A 20040-nucleotide genomic window follows, 5' to 3' on the forward strand; every position below is an offset into this window, starting at 1 on the left:
CTGGGCTGTCCAATAAGAGCCTGTGGCAGGGGCTGCGGTGTGGGCAGCCCAGCCTGGAGGCTGCAGAGCAGGAGAGAGGCCGGAGCGGGCGCTGTGGACAGCAGGAAGCGGAAGGAGCGGCCCCCTCCTGCCCACAGGAAGGATGCGGGCTGCCGGGTACCTGCCTCGGTGCCCAGACGGGCCTGGGGCTTAGGAGACCTTGGGGTTAGGACCCAGGTCCAGTGGCAGCAGCTTCAGTACAGGAGGGGGTGGTGCTGAGTTCACACCTGGGCGAGGCCAGGAAACTGGGGGGCAGGGAAGGAGAGTTTGTTCCCATTTCCCAGGGCGGGGAGGGCAGAGCCCAGGGGCTAAAGTGTAGGAGCAGTTCCTCTTCCCTACAGGGTGGGGTGGGGGCCCAGCCTCCACACCCACTGGGCCTGGCCAGGGTGCGGGGGGCGAGGCTGCCGGGACCAAGGTCGCCGTCCACTGTCTGCCACCGCACCGCAAGCGGGACCTGCTCCTGTGCTGCTGGCAGCAAGGTGACTGCGGCTGCCCCCAGAAGAGACATGACCCTCACCGAGCACCACAGCTAGGAGGAGAGTGAGCACCACAGCAGGCCTGTGTGCGGCCCTGAGCACTGTTAGAGTGTGCGGCCCTGAGCACTGTGCTAGCGTGCAACCCTGAGCACTGTGTTAGAGTGCGATCCTGAGCACTGTATTAGAGTGCGACCCTGACCACTGTGTTAGAGTGTGCGGCCCTGAGCACTGTGTTAGAGTGTGCGGCCCTGAGCACTGTGTTAGAGTGTGGCCCTGAGCACTGTATTAGAGTGCGACCCTGAGCACTGTGTTAGAGTGTGCGGCCCTGAGCACTGTGTTAGAGTGTGTGACCCTGAGCACTGTGTTAGAGTGTGCGACCCTGAGCACTGTGTTAGAGTGTGTGACCATGAGCACTGTGTTAGAGTGTGACCCTGAGCACTGTGTTAGAGTGTGTGACCCTGAGCGCTGTGTTAGAGTGTGACCCTGAGCACTGTGTTAGAGTGTGTGACCCTGAGCGCTGTGTTAGTGTGTGATCCTGAGTACTGTGTTAGTGTGTGACCCTGAGTACTGTGTTAGTGTGTGACCCTGAGCACTGTGTTAGAGTGTGCGACCATGAGCACTGTGTTAGAGTGTGTGACCCTGAGCACTGTGTTAGAGTGTGTGACCCTGAGCACTGTGTTAGAGTGTGTGACCATGAGCACTGTGTTAGAGTGTGCGACCATGAGCGCTGTGTTAGAGTGTGACCCTGAGCACTGTGTTAGAGTGTGTGACCCTGAGCGCTGTGTTAGTGTGTGACCCTGAGCACTGTGCTAGTGTGCGACCATGAGCACTGTGTTAGAGTGCGACCCTGAGCACTATGCTAGAGTGTGACCCTGAGCACTGTGCTAGAGTGTGTGACCCTGAGCTCTGTGTTAGAGTGTGTGACCCTGAGCACTGTGTTAGTGTGTGACCCTGAGCACTGTGCTAGAGTGTGCAGCATCAGCAGCAAGGGGAAGGAGGGAGGGAGAGGAAACACCAGGGGCCGGGGAGGAAGCTCAGCTGGAGCACGTGCTCTGCCTGCAGGAGGCCAGGGCCGACCCCCAGCACTGCACGGTCCCCAGGCACCGCCACAGCACGAGCCCCAAGCAGTGCACTAGAGGCCCTGCCTGTCTCACCTCCGGGGCAAAAGTAAAGCCGTGGGAAGAGGGGCAGCCCTGCCGCCTCTTCTCTCTCAGCAGCAGATCCCGCTCCAGCCCGCCTCTGAGCAGCCCTCGCCGCAGCCCCGTCCGACCTCCACGTCCCTTACGCCCCAGTTTCCCTCTCCCTAACAATTGCCCCACTCCCCCCTGGCCCTGGCTCACACCCAGCTGGAATCCCATCTGGAACCGTCATTGCTGACACCCCCAAGCCCAGCCCATCACCCACAGCTGATCAGGTCCCACAGGCTCACCCCCCGCCTGAGACATCCACCTGTGAGTCGATCCCAGCCCCACCTGCTGCCCTGGCTTCACCCGGGACCTGGTATTCCCGCTCCATTCCTCATTCTCCCCTGTGTTTGCTTGAAGCCAGCAGAGGTGTTCACGCAGCTGGACAGCACATACAGACCAGAGCGTACAAGCACGAACCTCTCAGTCTACAGACACACAGCCCGCACGCGCACACACACACACACACACACACACACACACACACACACACACCCCTCAGTGTACAGATGCACCCCTCTTGGTGGCCTTGCTTGTCAGAGAACAGTGGATGCACACAGAAATGGGGCTGAGAGTCACATCCCCAGCATGTCCCTGCTAGGACGCTGTGGCTGGTCCCAGGGAACGGTTAGTGGGAGGCAGTGGGGGTTGGTCCGGGCTTTCCCGCATGAGTAGGGGCTCACCTAGTGACAGGACGAAGTGCCTTCAGGCAGCTGGAGCTGCAGGTGCCCGGGAAGCATGCTCGGACAGCCTGGGGACCTGAGTCTGGCAGATTGGACTGGGGCTCGGGGAGGGCCCAGAGGGGGACAGTGGGCAAGGAGAAAGTGCAGTGCTGAGGCTCGGTGCAAGGTAGCCTGGGGCTGAAGGGCAGGGAAGACAGTGCTCTGAGGACCCGCTCGGAGCAGGCTGTGGTGACAAAGGCCGAGAGGTTGCCGAGGGCTGATGGGGACTGGGAGCTGCTGTCGCTGCTGCTGCAAGTAGTAGCTGTCCCACACAGAGGGCTTCCTCAGGGCCAGACATGAGCGAAGGTGCCCCTTAACCTTTTAGGTTCGGGGGCCACACCTGGCAATGCACAGGGGTCACTCCTGGCTCTGCACGCAGGGATTTCTCCTGGCGGTGTTCAGGAGACCGTATGGGATGCTGGGGATCGAACCCGGGTTGGCCCCATCCTAAGCAAGTGTCCTATCTGCTGTACTATCACGCTGGCCTCCGTAGAGACTCATCTCATCTCATCTCATCCTCAGTCACTCCAACCGGTGTCCCTGCAGAGGCCACAAGGGAAACAGGCGCAGAGAAGGGAAGCCCTGTGCTGGCCCACACCGGGGGCCCAGAGCGGTGGGAGGAGAGGCGAGATTTCCATCAAGCCCCGGCAGCTCCGATACCCCACCAACGCCCGTCCTGGCTGTCTCTTCTGCGGCATCTCGGACGTGAGGATGCTCGGGCTGTGGCTGCTGCACCCCCGTACATCACCAGGCTGGACTCGGCTGCTCTGGCTGGCATGGCGGGCACCCTCTTTTCCCTTGGCCACCCCACGCGCTGCTCTGGGGCAGAGGACGGCCTTCCCCGAACCCGCACGGTGACCCAGGGAGAGGACACGCAGCCGCCCTCCCACCCAGCCCTCGAGGTTCCGGTCTCAGAACTGGCCTGACTGCCATACCCTCTCACAGATTACTCCCCAGACCCCCCGGCTAGCACACACCCCTGAGGAGAATCCCCCTCAGAGAACCCCCCTAGGGTGAGGAGGCCCCTCCCCTCCTTCCTCGCCACTCTCTGGGTCTCCCCCACCCCTCCTCCAGGGCTGGGTGCTCTGGAGACACAGCCTGGTGGACTGAGCACTTGTCTGTGAGCACAAGCTCTGCTCTGCAGGGGTCCCCATGGGTGCCGGGGAGTGGCAAGGTGCCCGCTCCCCACGGAGGCGCTCTCCTTATCTGCCACACTGTCCTGGTCGTGTGCTTATCTGATGAGGCTGATGGGAGGCAGAGGAAGGCTCCTGGTTACTGAGTAACTCTGCCCTCTTTAAAAGTCTCCCGGCCGCCCCTGCCACCAGCGCTGGTCTCTCGTCTCCAAGCCCTGCTGCCATGAATTCCTTCTTGCTCTCCGCGCTGTGCCTCCTCGGGGTCTGCGCAGCCCTGGCAGGAGGCGTGACCGTGCAGGTGAGTGCTGCCCCTGCCTGCCCCCCCTCCCCCAACCACACAGACGGAGCACGGAGGGGGCGCAAGTGGGGAATTCCTTCTTGTCCGACCCCAGACATCTTCCCCTTCAAATCTGTGGGAGGAAGTCTCATTAGAGGAGCGAATGGAGCTGGGGAGGCCGTGCTCTGAGGCCAACTCTAAGCGCTGCCCGGCATCTCTGGGAGGAGGGGATTCCAGCTTCAAAGTGAAAGAGCTGAGTTTTCCATATATATATATATATATATATATATATATATATATATATATATATATATATTTAAATGGAGGGCATGGCACACCCCAGGGTGCTTGGGCACTACCTGAAGCTCCGTGCATGAGGGTCACTTCCGGAGTGCTCAGGGGACCATTCAGTGCTGGGGCGGGAAGCCGGGGCTCCAATCCTCTGAACCATCATCTCCCTGAGCCCCGGCAGCTGGTTTTAAGCCCAGATCTCACTCCCTGCCCTCTGCTCAGCCGGGCTTCCCACCCGGATCCTGAGAATCATCTGCAAGGCTGCAGGTCCCAGAGGCTGCAGTGCCTGTGAGGCACCTGTCAGGGCCGAGGGTCTGGTCCCACCCAGCCCTGGCGACAGCCTTTTATTGCTTCAGCTGCAGGCTGGTTGCATCAACGGGGTTGGGCGGGATCAGCTGGCATGTTCCCAGGCTGTAAAGGCAACCTGAGTGAGGCCACGTGGACTTGCCCCGCAGATCAACCCAGTGCCGCCATCACTGGGCACCCACATGTCCCTGCTCCGTGCCAAGACGTTCTCTGTCCCAAGGCGGCATGCAGCTTCGGCAGTGGTCACAGAGTCCGCCGGGATGGCCACTCACACTGCCCCCATCCCCTGCCTTCCACGGGAAGCGTGTGGGAACCCTGCTCAGTGCCACGCGAGGGCCGAGCCCCCGTGGCCAAGCTGAACACTTCCGCCCTGACCCCCAGGATGGGGAGTTTTCCTTTCCTCTAGAGTCCGTGAAGAAGCTCAAGGGCCTCCAGGCTGTCCAGGAGCCCAGCACTTGGGACCACAAGAAGTTGGATAGCCTCGTGGTTCCCAGACTCTGTGCAAACCCCAAGTTTCCCGAGGAGCTCCAGGCCGTGTGCAAGGAGCCCGACGCTGAGCAAATTCTCCACCGCCTGGGTGAGCGCCCGCCCTTCCTTCTCCTGGGAGGGGCCCGGGAAGCCCCGGATTGGTGGCGCGCGAGGCAGGGGTGCATTCTGATTGGTGAACTTCGGAGGGCGGGCTCTACTCTGCTGGGTGGATAGACCCCTTACCGGGACTACAAATTGTAACGGGTATTCCCTCGCAGACCTTCCTTTGGGCAGACCTGGGTTTCCCCTGGGGCTCATGGTCCCCCAGCTCTGGTGGGTGGGGTCTCACTGCCCCTTTTCTGCAGTGGCCATCGCCGAGGAACCCAGCACATGTGAGATCTGTGCCTTCGCTGCCTGCGCGGGGTGCTAGATGCACCACTCCCAGCAGCTCCGCCTCCCCCGGCCCTGGAACCCCTGGAACGGAGGAGAGAGAGGAGAGCCGCCCCAGGAACCCCGGACCCGCACCCTGACCAGGCCACTTCCCTGAACCCACCCCAAAGCTCAGCCAATAAACCAGATGCCAGAGTCTGAGTGTGGCTTTCATTCATTTTCAATCCGTCCGTCTGCTCTCCACCCCGCTTGCGTGGGGAGCTCCGGGTTCAGAGTGCTCAGAGCAAGAACCGCTCCCCTCATTCCTCCCGGCGTCCCACTGCTAAGCTACCAGCTGTGGGGTCGGAGCAACCAAGCAAAGAGCCCAGAGCCCAGACCACGCATGTGTGCAGGGCCTTGCTGAGTTCCCCACCGCCACCCCCAAAAGTCATCCCGTGAGTTGGGAGTCTTGACTGGCTGCGAGGGCAGCTCTCGGTTCCCCGGGTCTCAGGACATGACCCCCTGATACCTTCTGCACACACACCCCCTCACACCCCGGCATAGCTCTGCCCATTTCCTCTGATCCTCCTCACTCCCCACCAGGCGTGAGCTCTGGTGCCGAGGCTTCCTCCCTGGGCCTTTCCTCGCCCGGCGAGACCGTCTCCTGCTCTGCGCTTGGTGGTCCCTGTACATTTCGGGGTGTCTCCCAAGGGCTTCTCAGGAGACCCCTCCAGAGCCCCTCAGTGGTGGTTGCTGCTTACATGCCGCAGCACAGGGGGTGACCTGACCCCCCACCCCAGCGCGGCTCAGGGGTCTCTGGGCTGCACTCTGCTGGGGGCTGCATAGCATGTACCTTGAGCCCTGCACTGCCTCTCCGGCCCCTTGAGCACTCTGATTGCACCCCCCCCCACACACACACACCCTTGCACATCTCTGATCACCTGGGCTGCAGTGACTTTGTGTCCGGGGCAGTTTCCCTGTTCCCCAGACAGGAGCACTGCCGGATGGGGGCAGGTGAGTACCATCGAGGGCAGTAGAAGGCAGGCCAGTGCTCTCAGTGCCAGACCTGAGCTCCTTGCAGGGCTGACGAGGGCAACATCAGCCTCCCTGCTTCTCCTTCTCCACTAACACTGAAACGGAGCAAGTCAAGTTCAGGCCAGAGGCAAGCTAGGAGAATTCAGATTTAAAGCCGTAAACACGGGCACTGTGAGAAGGGGCCTGGTCCAGGGGAGGACAATCACGTGGGGAGTAGGGGGTGAGGAGGAGACGGGTCAGCAAAGTGAGCAAGGGGAAGGGAGGTGGCCGGGGCCCTGGCAGTGCAGGGTGTGTGGGAGCGGGGAACGCTTCAGATTTCAGGGGGACAGGGGTGTCTCCTTCCGGTCAGGTCAGGCAAGCCTGTGTGAACGGGGAAGGGAGCTGGGCGTTGGTTCCAATTCTGGAGATTGTCTTCAGGATGGATGGAATTCCAAACCTAGCGTGGAGGAGGCGGCAGAGAACAGTCTAGAAGGTGGGAAGGAGTAGACACCCACAGAAGCTTGGACAGACAGGTCAGCAGGAAGCCCGGGGGTCACGCGCTGAGGGGTCACTGACGGTGCCTCTTTCGAGCGGTGCGGCCCTCTCTGAGAGTTGGGCCCTTCATCTGGGAATAGGTGTGCGTGCAGGGATCAGGAGACTTGGTGGGGTGTGTGTGTATGTTGGGGGGCTTCCACTCCAGGGGAATCACCTGGACAGGAATCCTGACTTGGCCTCTTCCCAGCTGTGTGACTTTGCACACGTTATTCCACTGCTGTCTCCTCAGTTTGCCCGACAAGAATTCCTCTTCACAGGGCGCAGTGAAGGTCATGTGAGGAGGGCCAAGAAAGACCCCAAGAAGCCCCTCGGCCGTGGGGAGCACTTGGGTGTTGCTGCTCGTGGTCTCATATCTTTGGAGCTGGCCCAGCCCAGAGTCAGGGGCAGCCAGAAGCTGGACCGTGGCGGAGGTGGCCTCCTTCGCTCCCTCTTCCTGAGGTGCGGGGAGCCAGGAGACGCGAGGAGGCCAGAGGCCGCAAGGGCGTGAAATCAGTCATTGTCGGGTGTGCGTCCTGGAGGTGGCGCAGCTCGTGCTGAACAGTGCTGAGGAGCCTCAGAGATGCAGGCAGCAAAGCGAAGGTCCCTGCCGCCTGCCTCACCTGTGTGTGGCCCGTGGGGGCAGGAGAGGGGGCGGAGCTTGGTGGGAGTGTGTGGCCTGACCCCAGGAGAAGTGGGCAGTCAGGGAGGGCAGCTGTGGGCTTTCACCCTGACCTTGGCCCTGGGCACGAGTCCAGAGAGCACGGCCCTTTGGTTCCCCACTTTGCTCCTCTCTGGCTTCTGCCTTGAGGAGTCCACCCTGTAGCAAGGCCCCACACCTGGGAATTCCCAGCCGCCTCCGGGAGAGCTTGAGGGTTGGGGGTTGCAGCAGAGGCGGGGTGCGGGGGCGGTAGAGTGGGCGCTGCCCCAAGGGCAGCGGCTTGGCAGCACAGAGCGCAGAATCTGCCCCCAAACTGCTGTGTTCGCCACGCGGCAGAGCTTCTTAGTGGCGGCTCCACTCAGGGTCTCTGGGGGCACAAGGGCTGTGGGAATGACAGAAGTACCTGTTTCGTTTGCCTGCCGTGAGGACTCGGAGTTATTAGGTTCCCGGGATTAGAATCTGGCCTGGGGCGCAGCAATTGCTCCTCACACCCCAGTTATTAGGCTGGTCATCAGCCTCCCGCAGGCCCCGAGCGAGCAGAGAGCAAGGAAGGAGCGGCCAGATGGGCTGGGAAGGGTGGGTGCCCAAGACCCTGTGTGGCCACCAGGGAAAATTCAGCCCTGACCGTAGTCCCTGGAGGGGGCACCACAGGCTTTTACCCCCCCACCCCACAATGCTGCTTCTTCAATCTCATCCCCACCCCCCTGGTCTGGAACACGGAATTCTGGCTCTACAGCTCACCCCAAGCCCAGCTGGGTGGGGGGTTTGTCTGTGCTCCTTCGCTCTGGGACCTTGGAGTTCCCCCAGAAACTTGTTCCCTCCTGCACGAAGCTCTTCTGGGATGCAGGGCAGCTCCTGACCATCTCCCCAACCCCCCTGCCCCCCGAGCTCCCAGGATGAGAAAACGGACACTGGCAAGCGGGGACCATCTTTATTCAAGGGCGGGACACACTCTCCTCCAGTGGCTTGGCCACGGCTGCACGGATGGGGTCTGGGACTCGGCCACCAGGAGCTTCCACGGAGGGGGGTGCTGGGGAGGGAGCAGGCTGGGGGCTCAGGTCTCCAGGATGTCTTAGAGGCAGCCAGTGCAGGCCACGTTCACACACAACTCTCAGTTAGCACCAGAGATGTTTCCTGGCTATGGGAGAAAGTCGGTCACCCAGCAGTCACAGCGGGCCGGGGTGGCTGCCCAGGCAGCTGGAGGTCTGCACCTGATTGAGGGCTGGTCCCTCTTCCCAGCGGCCTGGACAGGTCGCTGGACTTTCATATTCTGTCACAGGTCCGGAGGGCCTCGGCAGGCAATTTCCAGGCTGGCCCTAGGCTGGCCCTCAGGACTGCTGTGGGGCTGCCTTCCTCCCCCGGGTCTTGTTTCCAGACCTCCTCCGGGAGCCTCTCGGACCCTCCTACCACCCCAGAGGGGAACTGTGCCTCTGAGGTCTCCATCGCGTCACCCCCACCCCCCCTCTGCCTCCTGGCTCCTTCCCCTGCACTCCCTGGCCCCCACCCACCTCTTACACCTGGGAAGTGGGATCCAGGTGGCAGAACTGGGGGGTTCCCTGTGGGCTGCCCTCAGTGCCCAAACCTGGGGCACAGGGTCGAGTTCCTGCACTCCCTGTGCCCAGGCGTGGGGCAGCTCTAGAGAGTGGAGTGGGGGAGGGGTCCCCCCCACCGGGAGCTCTCACTCAAGGCCTGCAGAATGCTGCAGACTTGCTGGAGGTCCAGTGGCAGGGCTGGGTGGGGGGTGGGAGCACATGGGGCGGGGGGAGGGTCGCTATAGGCTCTGGGTATACAGGTGGGCCCTGGGCACCCCTTTCTCCTCCAGATCACGGAGCTTCCTCACTGAGTCCAGCTGCACCCGGAAGCCTTGGTAGTGATGCAGGAGAGGGGCAGGAGGAGATGGGGCGGGCGTCAGTCGGGCCAGGGGCAGCTACTGCAGGGCCCCGGGTTTCATGGCTCCTGGAGCTCCCCTGTCCGCGTGGAGCATTCCGGCTGCAGGACCTGTGTCTGCTGCTGTCACTCAAGCCCCTTGGATAGGACCTGGTGGGGGTCATGGGGGGCCTGGAACACAGGGACCCGGGGAGGGTCTGGGGAGCTGGGGCTGTGTCACATCTCCTGGACAGAGGGAGATAACGCGTTTCACTTCCTGGGCTCGCACCCCGAACACTTTATACCTGGGGCTCTGATGGCAGCCTAAGGCTGGTCAGGATCTGAAGCCAGAGCTTCAGGGTTTGCTCTTCTGCATTCCCCTGTGTCTCCTGCACCCCTGCGTGCCCCCTGCATACCCCCATATCCCCCACCTACCCCCATGTCCCCTGCCTACCCCCATGTCTCCTGCATGTGTCCCCACCCTACCATACCCCTGTCCCTATGTCATATTTCTTCTTCCAGAGACCCCGAGTCTGGAATGTGACGGCCAGGCTGGGCCTCACAGGCCCAGAAAGAAGGAGACCAGCACTCTCCAACCTCCTGTTTTATTTTGTTCTCTTCTTTCTTTCTTTCTTTCTTTCTTTCTTTCTTTCTTTCTTTCTTTCTTTCTTTCTTTCTTTCTTTCTTTCTTTCTTTCTTTCTTTCTTTCTTTCTTTCTTTCTTTCTTTCTTTCTTTCTTTCTTCCTTCCTTCCTTCCTTCCTTCCTTCCTTCCTTCCTTCCTTCCTTCCTTCCTTCCTTCCTTCCTTCCTTCCTTCCTTCCTTCCTTTCTTTCTTTCTTTCTTTCTTTCTTTCTTTCTTTCTTTCTTTCTTTCTTTCTTTCTTTCTTTCTTTCTTTCTTTCTGATTTTGGCCCACAGCCAGCAGTGCTCAGAGGCTCATCTAGCTCTGTGCTCAGGGCTCACTCCTGGCAGGGCCACATTCCAGCCACCACATCCTGAGCTGGGCTGAACCCTGGGCCAGGGAGTTTCCCAGCGTCCCCTCTGGCAGCCCTGAGAGAGTTTCCCAGCATCCTCTCTGGCAGCCCAGAATTGCCACTCCCCTGGATACTCACTGACCCTGCACCCTGCCGCAGCAGCAGGACCATGGTTGTCCCAGTCAGCAGCCTCTGTGCTGTGTGGGCACCCCCGTCACTCCCCTGGGATATCCCCTCTGTGTCCGTCCCGCTGCCCTGGTCTCAGGGAGAGGCTCTTTATAGCTGGCACCCGTCACTCATTAACTGGCCGCAGAGGTGGGGCTGCAGCTTGCTGGCGCTCTGATAAGCGGAGCCTGTTCCTGTGCGGCCCTGAGCATCGGGGATATTAGGGTGGCGCCAAGGCCAGCCCTGGGGCAGGACCCTGGTCAAGGTCACCTCGCTCCCCTCCTCAAGGCACACGTGGGCCGGATGAGGGGAAACCATGTCACGTACAAAAAAACCAGGGGTGGTGAGTCGGGCCCAGGCCACGGAGATGTCCAGCGGCCGAGTGCGCAGGGTCAGCCTGCGGGTCTCACTCTGGAGAGAGGCCATGGCCGGCAAGCTGGCCGTCTGATCTCCCTGTTACCCCCAAGCCTCGTCTTTCCCTGCATCCTTGGTGCCGGCAGTCTGGTTTTGGGGTCACAGCTAGTGGTGCTGGGGATCAGTCTCGGTGCCTGGGCATGCACAGAGCATCTCTGTTGTCCTGCCACTTCTCCTTAGCGCCGGTCACGTCCTCCACGTGACTCAGTCCGGCCGCCCCGCCTGGATGCTCACCAGCCACGTCTGTCTGACGTCCGTAGCCCAGCTGCCGTGGAGAGAGGAAACCTGGCCTTGGACACAGGCTGCCCTGCTCTCCCTGCTCCGTCCTGCGGGGACCTTGGCCAGGGCCAGTAGCCTTGACTGGACCCGAGTTTCCCTGTCCATCCAGCGGGATGACGGCAGAGGATGCTCTGGTGGCCGAGGCTGCCAGCAGGCTCACCGGGCGGGAGGGCAAGAGTTCGCCTCCGCGGGTCCCTGCAGCTTCTGGGGGCCTCCCTCCCGGGCAGAGTGCACCCCACAGTGGTTGGAGGTAGGGTCAGGGAGTCAGGGAGAGGAGGGCAAAGTCCACACGGGTGTTATCACCCTGGCTAGTCTTCACCCTGCAGCTGCAAACGGTGCTGAGTCAGGCTCGGCTCTGCCAGCACAGTCCTGGGGCTGTTTAGCACCCGGCGGCTGACGCTCCACTCAAGTCCAGAAAGGCCACAGGGGGCGTTTAGGGCCCACTCGCAACCCATGGCTAGAACCTGAGTCCATTTCCCTAAGACTGCCCTCCCCCCCATCTTACTCTGCGATGTCTTGATGCTCCCGCTCGCCCGGGGCACCCCCCATCCCCGCCCCCAAAAGGTTGAGTGAATCTGGGTGTTTTTCTCTGTCAGGCTCTGAATTTCTCTCTTTGGGGAATGAAAGGCCCTGCAAAGGCCCAGCGGGTCCAGCCCTGGGCCCAAGAGGGGACGATTTTGCCTCTGCCCGGTCTGGGGAGAAAAGAACCCAGGCGTGGGGCTCCGGCTTCCAGCCCCGCCCCTGGCCCTTGTCACTGTGTGACGGCTGCGGTGCTGTCCTGCTCCCAAGCCTCAGGAAGGGGCACGGCCTGGCCGTCCTCTGTGTCCTCCTCAGGACTCGGCTCCTTCTGCCCGGAGCCCTCCCTGACCCAGCCCATCTCGTGCCCCACGCAGCCTGTGTTTGTTCCCTGCTGCCCAGAGCCAAGTCTGCCCCGCTGGGGGTGCCGGGCAAGGCCCCCAACTCTCAATGCCCGATTGTCCCTGGAGGAGACCCCTGGCTCCACTTCGAAGCTGTCCCGAGGCCTCTTCCCAGCAGAGCAAGTGCAGCTCCCAGGGACAAGGGACCAATCCGCAGGCCTGGGGCCCTGGTCTCCTGACCCCGCCCCTCCCCGGTGCCCCTGTCCCTATCTCCTGTCTTCTGTCCCCTGTCTCACTGCCAGGATCCATCGGGAGGGAACCAGGTGTGGCTCAGTGTCAGCCCGGCCACTCGTAATCTCTCCGTGAATGACCCGCCATCCATCAGAGGCGAGGCAGCTGCTGGCGCCGTGTCCCTCCTATCTGCAGACCCCGCTTCTTCCCCTTTAGGGACAGGGCAGACGTGGACCCGTCACCCTGCATTCTGGCCCCGCCTATGTCATGTCTGGGTGGCTCCTCGCTCCACACTGGAGTACCCACCCCTGCTCACGTCCCAGAGCCCAGAGCCCCTGACTCCCTAACCTTAAGAGACCTTTTACCCAGCAGTACTGAGCTCAGTACCTCCCACCCCAGCCCACCCCTCTTCCTTGGTACCCAGCACTTTATCCAATTGGCTACTGGGACTCGCCCTCTGTCGATCCACCACCCCACCTTCTCGGAGTCCTTGCTGGAGCATCTTCAGACATCTTTGGAGATGTCAGCCTGCCCCTGGGTGTAGGGCTCAGCTCTGGGCCACCTCCTCGGGCTGGAGTCATTCCTGGGTGATTCTACGGAGTCTCGGGGACTTTACTGCAGTGGCATCTGTTCACTTGTCTTAGCCTTTCTCTGTCCTCGGCTCCAGACTCATTTATCTACCCCCCCCCCCAGAAGTTCAGTAACTTCTGTAGCAGTTACTGAAGGGTTACCGTCCACTGAGACGTCCAGGATGAAAATCTGGCAGTCTTTTCAAATGGTTTTTGTGGGGAGACTGTGGTCACCCCAGGTATGGCTGGGGGCTACTCCTGGCTCTGTGCTGGGGGTTGCTCCTGGTAGTTTCAGGGGACTGTGAGGTGCTGGGGATGGAACCCGGGTCTCCCGCATACAAATCATATGTTTGGCCCTTGTGCTCTATCTCAGGTCCCTCTCCCCAAACCTTCTCTCCTCTTTTATTTGCAAGATCAAACTCATTAGCAAATCCAGATGGTTGTAGCTTTCAAATATTTCCAGACACAGGGCTGGGGATGTGGCTCAGTAGTATATCACACTTGCCGTGTGCATGTGAGGCCCTGGGTTTGATCCCTGGCACTGCAAAAAGCAAACAAACAAAAAACCAATTTCTATATTCTAAATATCTTCCACCATCTCTGCTGCCATTGATCATTGTCCTCATGGTAATCACAAGTCTTGTGTTTGGATTCTTTAGAGAAACAGAATTAGTGGGGGACAGAGATATTAATGTCCTACTATAAACCTGTGCACCCTCTATATATCTACTGGTCTGCCTATCTCTATAGCTATACTGCTTTTTTGGTTTTGATTTTTTTCATCATATCCAGTAGTGCTCAAGGGTTGTTCTTGGTTCTGCTCAGGGGTCAGATCTGGCTGAACTGGGGAACCATGTGCAGTGTTGGGCACTGGAGTGAGCTGCATGCAAGCCAAGTGCCTAACTTCTGTCTTCACTGACATCTACTGTATGTATTTATCTATCATTACTGTATTTCCATTGACTCTCTAATATATCTATAGTTTAATATATCTAGATTTATTTTAAGAAATGAACTCACTCCAGGGATCGACAAGTCTGAGATTTGTTGGGCTGGTTGACAAGTTAAAAATTCAGGTAAGAGGTGTTTATTACCATTTGAATCTAGTTTGTAGATGAACAAGCAGGCAGATGACCAGGGCAGGGCTCCCCACTGCCATCCTAACAGAATTCTTTCTCCTTGGGAAATCTTTGCCTGAAGGCTTTCAACTGGTTGGATAAGACCTACCCCATTATTCACAGCTACTGGCTATAAATGTTAGTCACACTTAAAAACATATCCATATCATGTTTTCCCAAATTCTGGCTATTGTGAATAGAACTGGAATGAACCTAGAAGTGCAGACGGTCTTTATGCTGTGTGTTTTTGGGTCCCCAGGGTATATTCCCAGAAGTGGTATTGCTGGGTCAAATAGGAACTCAATTTCTAGCTTTTTGAAAACTGTCCATATTGTTTTCCGCAAAGGCTGGACCAGTCGGCATTCCCACCAACAATGAAGGAGAGTCCCTTTCTCCCCACATCCGTACCAGCACTGGTTGCTCTTGTTCTTGCGTGCCAGTCTCTGTGGTGTGAGATGATATCTCATCTCCCTGATAATTAGTGACATAGAGCACTTTTTCTTTTTTTTTTTTTTTTTTTTTTTAGATTGTCAATCATTTTATTTGTATTTCAACATTGTCATCCATTGTTTACATTTTGAAGCCTCTTTTCAGTATAAATTTTTCATGAAGAAATTAGATTTTAAAGATTTCCCATTGATCAATTTATATTTTCTTCTTTTTTTTTTTTTTTTTAATTTATTTATTTTTAATTAGAGAATCACCGTGAGGGTACAGTTACAGATTTATACACTTTTGTGCTTATATTTCCCTCATACAAAGTTCGGGAACCCATCCCTTCACCAGTGCCCATTCTCCACCACCCGTAAACCCAGTGTCCCTCCCACCCTCCCCAATCCCATCTCCCCCCCACCCCACCCTGCCACTGTGGCAAGGCATTCCCTTCTGTTTTCTCTCTCTAATTAGCTGTTGTGGTTTGCAATAAAGGTGTTGAGTGGCCGCTGTGCTCAGTCTCTAGCCCTCATTCAGCCCGCAACTCTCTTCCCCCACATGGCCTTCGACTACAATGTAGTTGGTGATCGCTTCTCTGAGTTGACCTTTCCCCGGAACGTGAGGCCAGCCTCGAAGCCATGGAGTCAACCTCCTGGTACTTATTTCTACAGTTCTTGGGTGTTAGTCTCCCACTCTGTTATTCTATATACCATAGATGAGTGCAATCTTTCTATGTCTGTCTCTCTCTTTCTGACTCATTTCACTCAGCATGAAACTTTTCATGCCCATCCACTTAACTACAAAATTCTTGACCTCCTTTTTTCTAACAGCTGCATAGTATTCCATTGTATAGATGTACCAAAGTTTCCTCAACCAGTCATCCGTTCTGGGGCATTCGGGTTTTTTCCAGATTCTGGCTATTGTAAACAGTGCTGCGATGAACATACATGTGCAGATGTTGTTTCGATTGTACTTTTTTGCCTCTCTGGGATATATTCCCAGCAGTGGTATTGCTGGGTCGAATGGGAATTCAATATCTAATTTTTTGAGAGTCGTCCAAATTGTTTTCCAGAAGGGCTGAACCAGTCGGCATTCCCACCAGCAGTGAAGAAGGGTCCCATAGAGCACTTTTTCATGTGCCTTTTGTCTATTTGAATTTCTTCTTTGAGGAAGTTTCTGTTCATTTCTCCTTCCCATTTTTAATGGGGTTGGATGTCTTTTTCTTGTAAAGTTCTACCAATGCCTTATATAACTTTGATATTGACCCCTTATCGGATGGGTATTGGGTAAATAATCTTTCCCATTCCATGGGCTGTCTATTTATTTTTGAGGTGTAGAAGCTGCCTGAGAACAGATGACTGGATAAAGAAACTATAGAACATATACATAATGGAACACTATGCACCCCCAAGGGAAAAATGGAGTCATGAAATTTGCTTATAAATGGGTGGACATGGAGAGTATCATGCTGAGTGAAATGAGTTAGAAGGAGAGGGACAGGCATAGAATGACTGTTACTCATTTGTGATATATATATATGTATACATATACATATATATAATAGCACGAGACTAATAGCTAGTGACAAGAAACGGGGGCCAGGAGAACTGGTCCATGGTTGAAAGCTTGTCACAGTGGGGGGTGGCAGGGTGGGCAGTTAGGAAAAAGAAGGGACCATTATGACAATAAGAGTTGAAAATGATCACTTTGGACAAGAACTGAGAGCTGAGAGGAGGTAAAGAGATATACCTGATAGCCTTTCAGTACCTGTATTGCAAACCATAATGCACCAAAATAAAGAGGGAGAGGGGGGAGAGAGAGAGAGAGAGAGACAGAGAGAGAGAGACAGAGAGAGAGACAGAGAGAGAGATGTCTGCTGCAGAGGCAGGCAGTGGAGGAGGGGGGAGGGGAGAGAAACTGGGGACATTGGTGGTGGGAAATGCACACTGTTGAAGGAATAGATGTTGGAACATTGTATGACTATGAACAATTTTGTATGACATGTCACACAACATTGTATGACATGAACAATTTTGTAACTGTGTATCTTACAATGATTCAATTAAAAATAATAAATTAAGATAGTTAAAAAAAAAGTATCCACAACAACATCTTGACTGGGGTTTGACCAGACAACTGCAGCCCCTAGTCAGGGAAGGAGAGTTCTCTGGATAGACGTCTCTATGTCCAAGCGTGTCTCTCCCCAGGCTTCTCTCTACACAGCAGCCAGATGGGTCCTATCAATAAGGATCTAGCTCAGAGGCCCTTGGAGGTGGAGTGGCGGTGCATTTGCCTGTTGCCTCTGATGCTCTGGATCAATGACGGGCACTAAAAACTTAGCAAAATAGAGCTGGAGAGATGGAACGGGGATTGCGGCGCTTGCGGGAGGCGAGGTGGTAGGGCACAGCCTGGGGAGAAAGGAAGCTGGCCGTCTCTGCTGACTCGCTGCAGGCCCGGGGACCGGGCTCTGTGGCAGAGCACTTGCCTGGTGTGGGCGCCGGCCGGCCGCGGCTTGAGCCCTGGAGCATTGCAGGGGTGGGTTGGAAATCACAACCTGCATCGTAGGAAATTAAACTACTGAATTTAGTTCAAAAGCTAGCCACTTTGAACTAAAGAGTGGAAGGGAGACAGGACACATTTCAAGCGAGCTCAGCACACAGGCCGAGTTGATCTGGGAGACCCTGCACGGGGAGTCAAGTCCTTGTCTGTTGGCTCCGTCTCAACCGTCTCTGGACTGGAAGTTGGGGCATGTGTTTCAATGCAATAAGTGGATCACGGCCGCCCCCTGGCGGTGGGCAGGGAACACAGCAGGCGGAGAAAGGCGCCCTGGCTCCAGAGGACGGCCCCAGGCAGGGCGGACAGAGGGAAGGGGTGAGTCCTGGGTACTCTCTGCCTCCCGGTTCCCGTGTCTGCAGCCTGGAGCACGTGTTCTACCCCGTGACCTCGACGTGGTGCTTCCTGAGGTTGCGCGGGGTATGGGAAGGGAGAGGGGGGAAGGTGGGAGTCCTCGGGATGTGTCACTGCTGGCAGGACAGGTCTTGGTGCCACTGAGGGGGGCATTAGGCTGGGATGAGGGGGAGAGGGAGGGAAAGTTCCTGCCATAGGCACTGAACAGCCAAGCAGCAGCCTCGGGCAGCGGGAGAAACAGATGGAGGGAAACGACAGTGTGTGAACTGAGCCCCGTGTGGACGGAGAGTCTGTGCACTGCCCGCGCCTGCCAGCACCTCGGCTCCTCCTGTGAGGCCCTACCAGGGTGCAAGGCAGTGTGTGCGGGTGTGTGCGTGCATGTGTATGTTCACACGTGTCTGAGCATGGCTGCTTGCTTAGGGCATGTTTCTAGACAGGAGAATGTCTATGAATGGGTGTGTATATGTGTATGTTTGTGAGTCCTTATACGTGTAAGGTCGATGTGTGGTGTGTGGGTGGAAGGGGGTGATTCTGTGAACAGAGGGTTGTGTGTCCACATGTGTGGAGGAGCATGTCTGTGTGCACGTGTGCCTGTGGTGTGCCCTACTGGGAGAGCCTGTGCTTCCTGTACATGTGAGAGTGTGTGAGTGTGTGTGAGAGTATGCTTGTCTGTGAATGTGTGTGTGTGGTTTTGTTTGTTTTGGGGTCATACCTGGTGATGCTCATGGTTTGCTCCTGGCTCTGCACTCAGGAGTTACTGGTGGTGGGCTCAGGGGACTGTATGGGAAGCTGGGGATCAAGCCTGGTTGGCCGCATGCATGGCAGGCACCTGGCACATGGCAGTACCTGCTGTACTGTGGCTCCAGCCCCTGTGAGTGTGTCTTGTGTGTGAGCATGTATGTGAGTGAGAATGTGTGTGTATGTGTCATTGTGTGTCAATGCGTATGCGAATGTGTATGTGTTTAGGTATACAGGTGAATGTGTGAGAGTGTGAGTGTGTGTGTCTGAGTGTGTGTGACTGTGTGACTGTGTGAGAGTGTATGTGGGTGTGTTAGTTTGTGTGTGTGAGTGGAAGCCGTTGCCTTTTAGCATGAGTGGGAGCAGACATGTGCACATCCTTTGGTGACTGTGTCTGAGCGAGTGTGTGTGTGACTGAGAGTGTGTATGTGTATGTGTGTGAGTGTGTGTGCATGAGAGTGGGTCTGTATGTGAGAATATATGTGTTTGTGTGTCTGAGTGTGGGAGCCCGTCCCTGTTAGCATGAGTGGGAGCACGCATATGCATGTCTGTTGGTGGCTGGAAGTGTGTTGTGAGAGTGTGTGTGTGAGAGTGTGAGTGTGTGTGAGAGAGAGATACAGAGACAGAGAGACAGAGACAGAGACAGGGTGTGTGAGTGTGTGTGTGTGAATGAGAGTGTGTATCTGTGTGGGAGAGTGTGTATAAAAGTGTGTGTGTGTCTGCGTGTGGAAGCCCGTGCCTGTTAGCACAGTGGGACAGGGTTGCACACTCTCTGGTGGCTGTGAGTGTGTTGTGTGAGTGGGGCAGTGTGCTGGGTGCCAGCGGAAGGCAAGTACTTGGCTGTGGTGAGTGACTAGGGGGGGCATCCTGTCTGAGGGGAGCCATGGTGGGCATGGAGGGCGCATGGCGTGGACCTGGTGCCTCAGGAGCAGAGAGGGGGCAGAGCTGCACTGGGCAGCCAGCTCAGGGCTGCCGTGAGGAATGTGGGGTGTTCCCTGCCGTGGGATCATGGGCAAACGTTCCCCTTCTCCGACTGTTGCTTCTCTCCCTGACATGGAAATGACATGTCTGGGCTGTGAAAAGAGTCAGCGCTGCCAGCAGCTGCAGCCCCGGGGCCTGGGTGCTGGGCCCTCATCCAGGGGCTCCTGTGGGCGCATGCGGCTTCCCTCGTGCCCCGGATGGGAGGCGGCTCTCCCAGTTTCTGCAGAGTGCACCGGGACACAGAGAGGTTCCTCACCTGCCTGAGAACACACGGCCTGGGGTTGACAGTCCCCCAGGCTCGGGGGAGCCGGGTGTGGGGAGAGCAGCTCTCACGGTGACAGGGACTTGGGAATGCCTCCAGGGGAGTCCCCTGGCCACGTCTGCTCCCTGAACGTCCCTGTCAGAGGTTAAAGGAGAAATGGACCATCCTTCCCTTGACACGGCCTTGGACAAGGCCCAGGGTCCCTGGACTCCGGATGTCTGTGGAGATGAGGTGAGGGGGTCCCGCCAGCAGCAGTGGCCACCAGACACCACCACACTGCAGACACAGAGCAGGGGGAGCTGCCCTCAGTGGGTGCCAGGGCCAGAATTGAGCAGACTCTGCCCTCGGGGGGTCTGTGACATCCAAAGATGGGTGAGGTCCATGCAGAAGCCAAGGGAGGCAGCGGCCACCTCCAGAAAGGAAGAGGGGACAGGGGATCCCCCCTCCATCCCTTTGCTCACATCTCTAGTCCCGGGTGTCACCTCCGCCTCCACGCCTTCTCTTATGTCCTGTGCAAGCTCCTTCTTTCAGGAAGTCCGCCTGGACTCGGGCTCTCTGACTTCCTCTGTGGGCCCTGGCAGCTGTGTACCTCCTCCTGGCACTGAACCTCTTCATCATTTCTGGTGTTGGTGCCAGGGACCTGTCTCCATGGTTAGACAGCGCTCCCCACCTCGCCTGCCCCCCCACCACTTTGCATTCCACGAGAGAATTCATATCCCACCTTGGCACCCCATTCCCCTCCCCCCAAGAGCAGGGCACTCATCTTTACTGATGCCC

General features: G+C 57.4%; 1 protein-coding gene across 1 annotated transcript; it reads left to right on the top strand.

Moving 5' to 3' along the window:
• Window positions 1-3777: 3777 nt before the first annotated feature.
• LOC101544977 (guanylin) lies at window positions 3778-5326 on the top strand. Its single transcript, XM_004614204.1, has 3 exons — window positions 3778-3852; window positions 4810-5005; window positions 5262-5326. The coding sequence occupies exons 1-3, from the start codon at window positions 3778-3780 to the stop codon at window positions 5324-5326; spliced, it is 336 nt and encodes a 111-aa protein (XP_004614261.1).
• Window positions 5327-20040: the final 14714 nt, after the last annotated feature.

The sequence above is a fragment of the Sorex araneus genome, chromosome 5 (genome assembly GCF_027595985.1).
Source record: "Sorex araneus isolate mSorAra2 chromosome 5, mSorAra2.pri, whole genome shotgun sequence".
NCBI lineage: Eukaryota > Metazoa > Chordata > Mammalia > Eulipotyphla > Soricidae > Sorex > Sorex araneus.

Bases quoted from the DNA above. Each gene is read 5' to 3' on its own strand.
- LOC101544977 (XM_004614204.1), top strand. From the start codon at position 3,778: ATGAATTCCTTCTTGCTCTCCGCGCTGTGCCTCCTCGGGGTCTGCGCA. The intron at 3,853-4,809 runs GTGAGTGCTGCC...CCTGACCCCCAG, and splicing joins CAGGAGGCGTGACCGTGCAG to GATGGGGAGTTTTCCTTTCC. The intron at 5,006-5,261 runs GTGAGCGCCCGC...CCTTTTCTGCAG, and splicing joins GCAAATTCTCCACCGCCTGG to TGGCCATCGCCGAGGAACCC.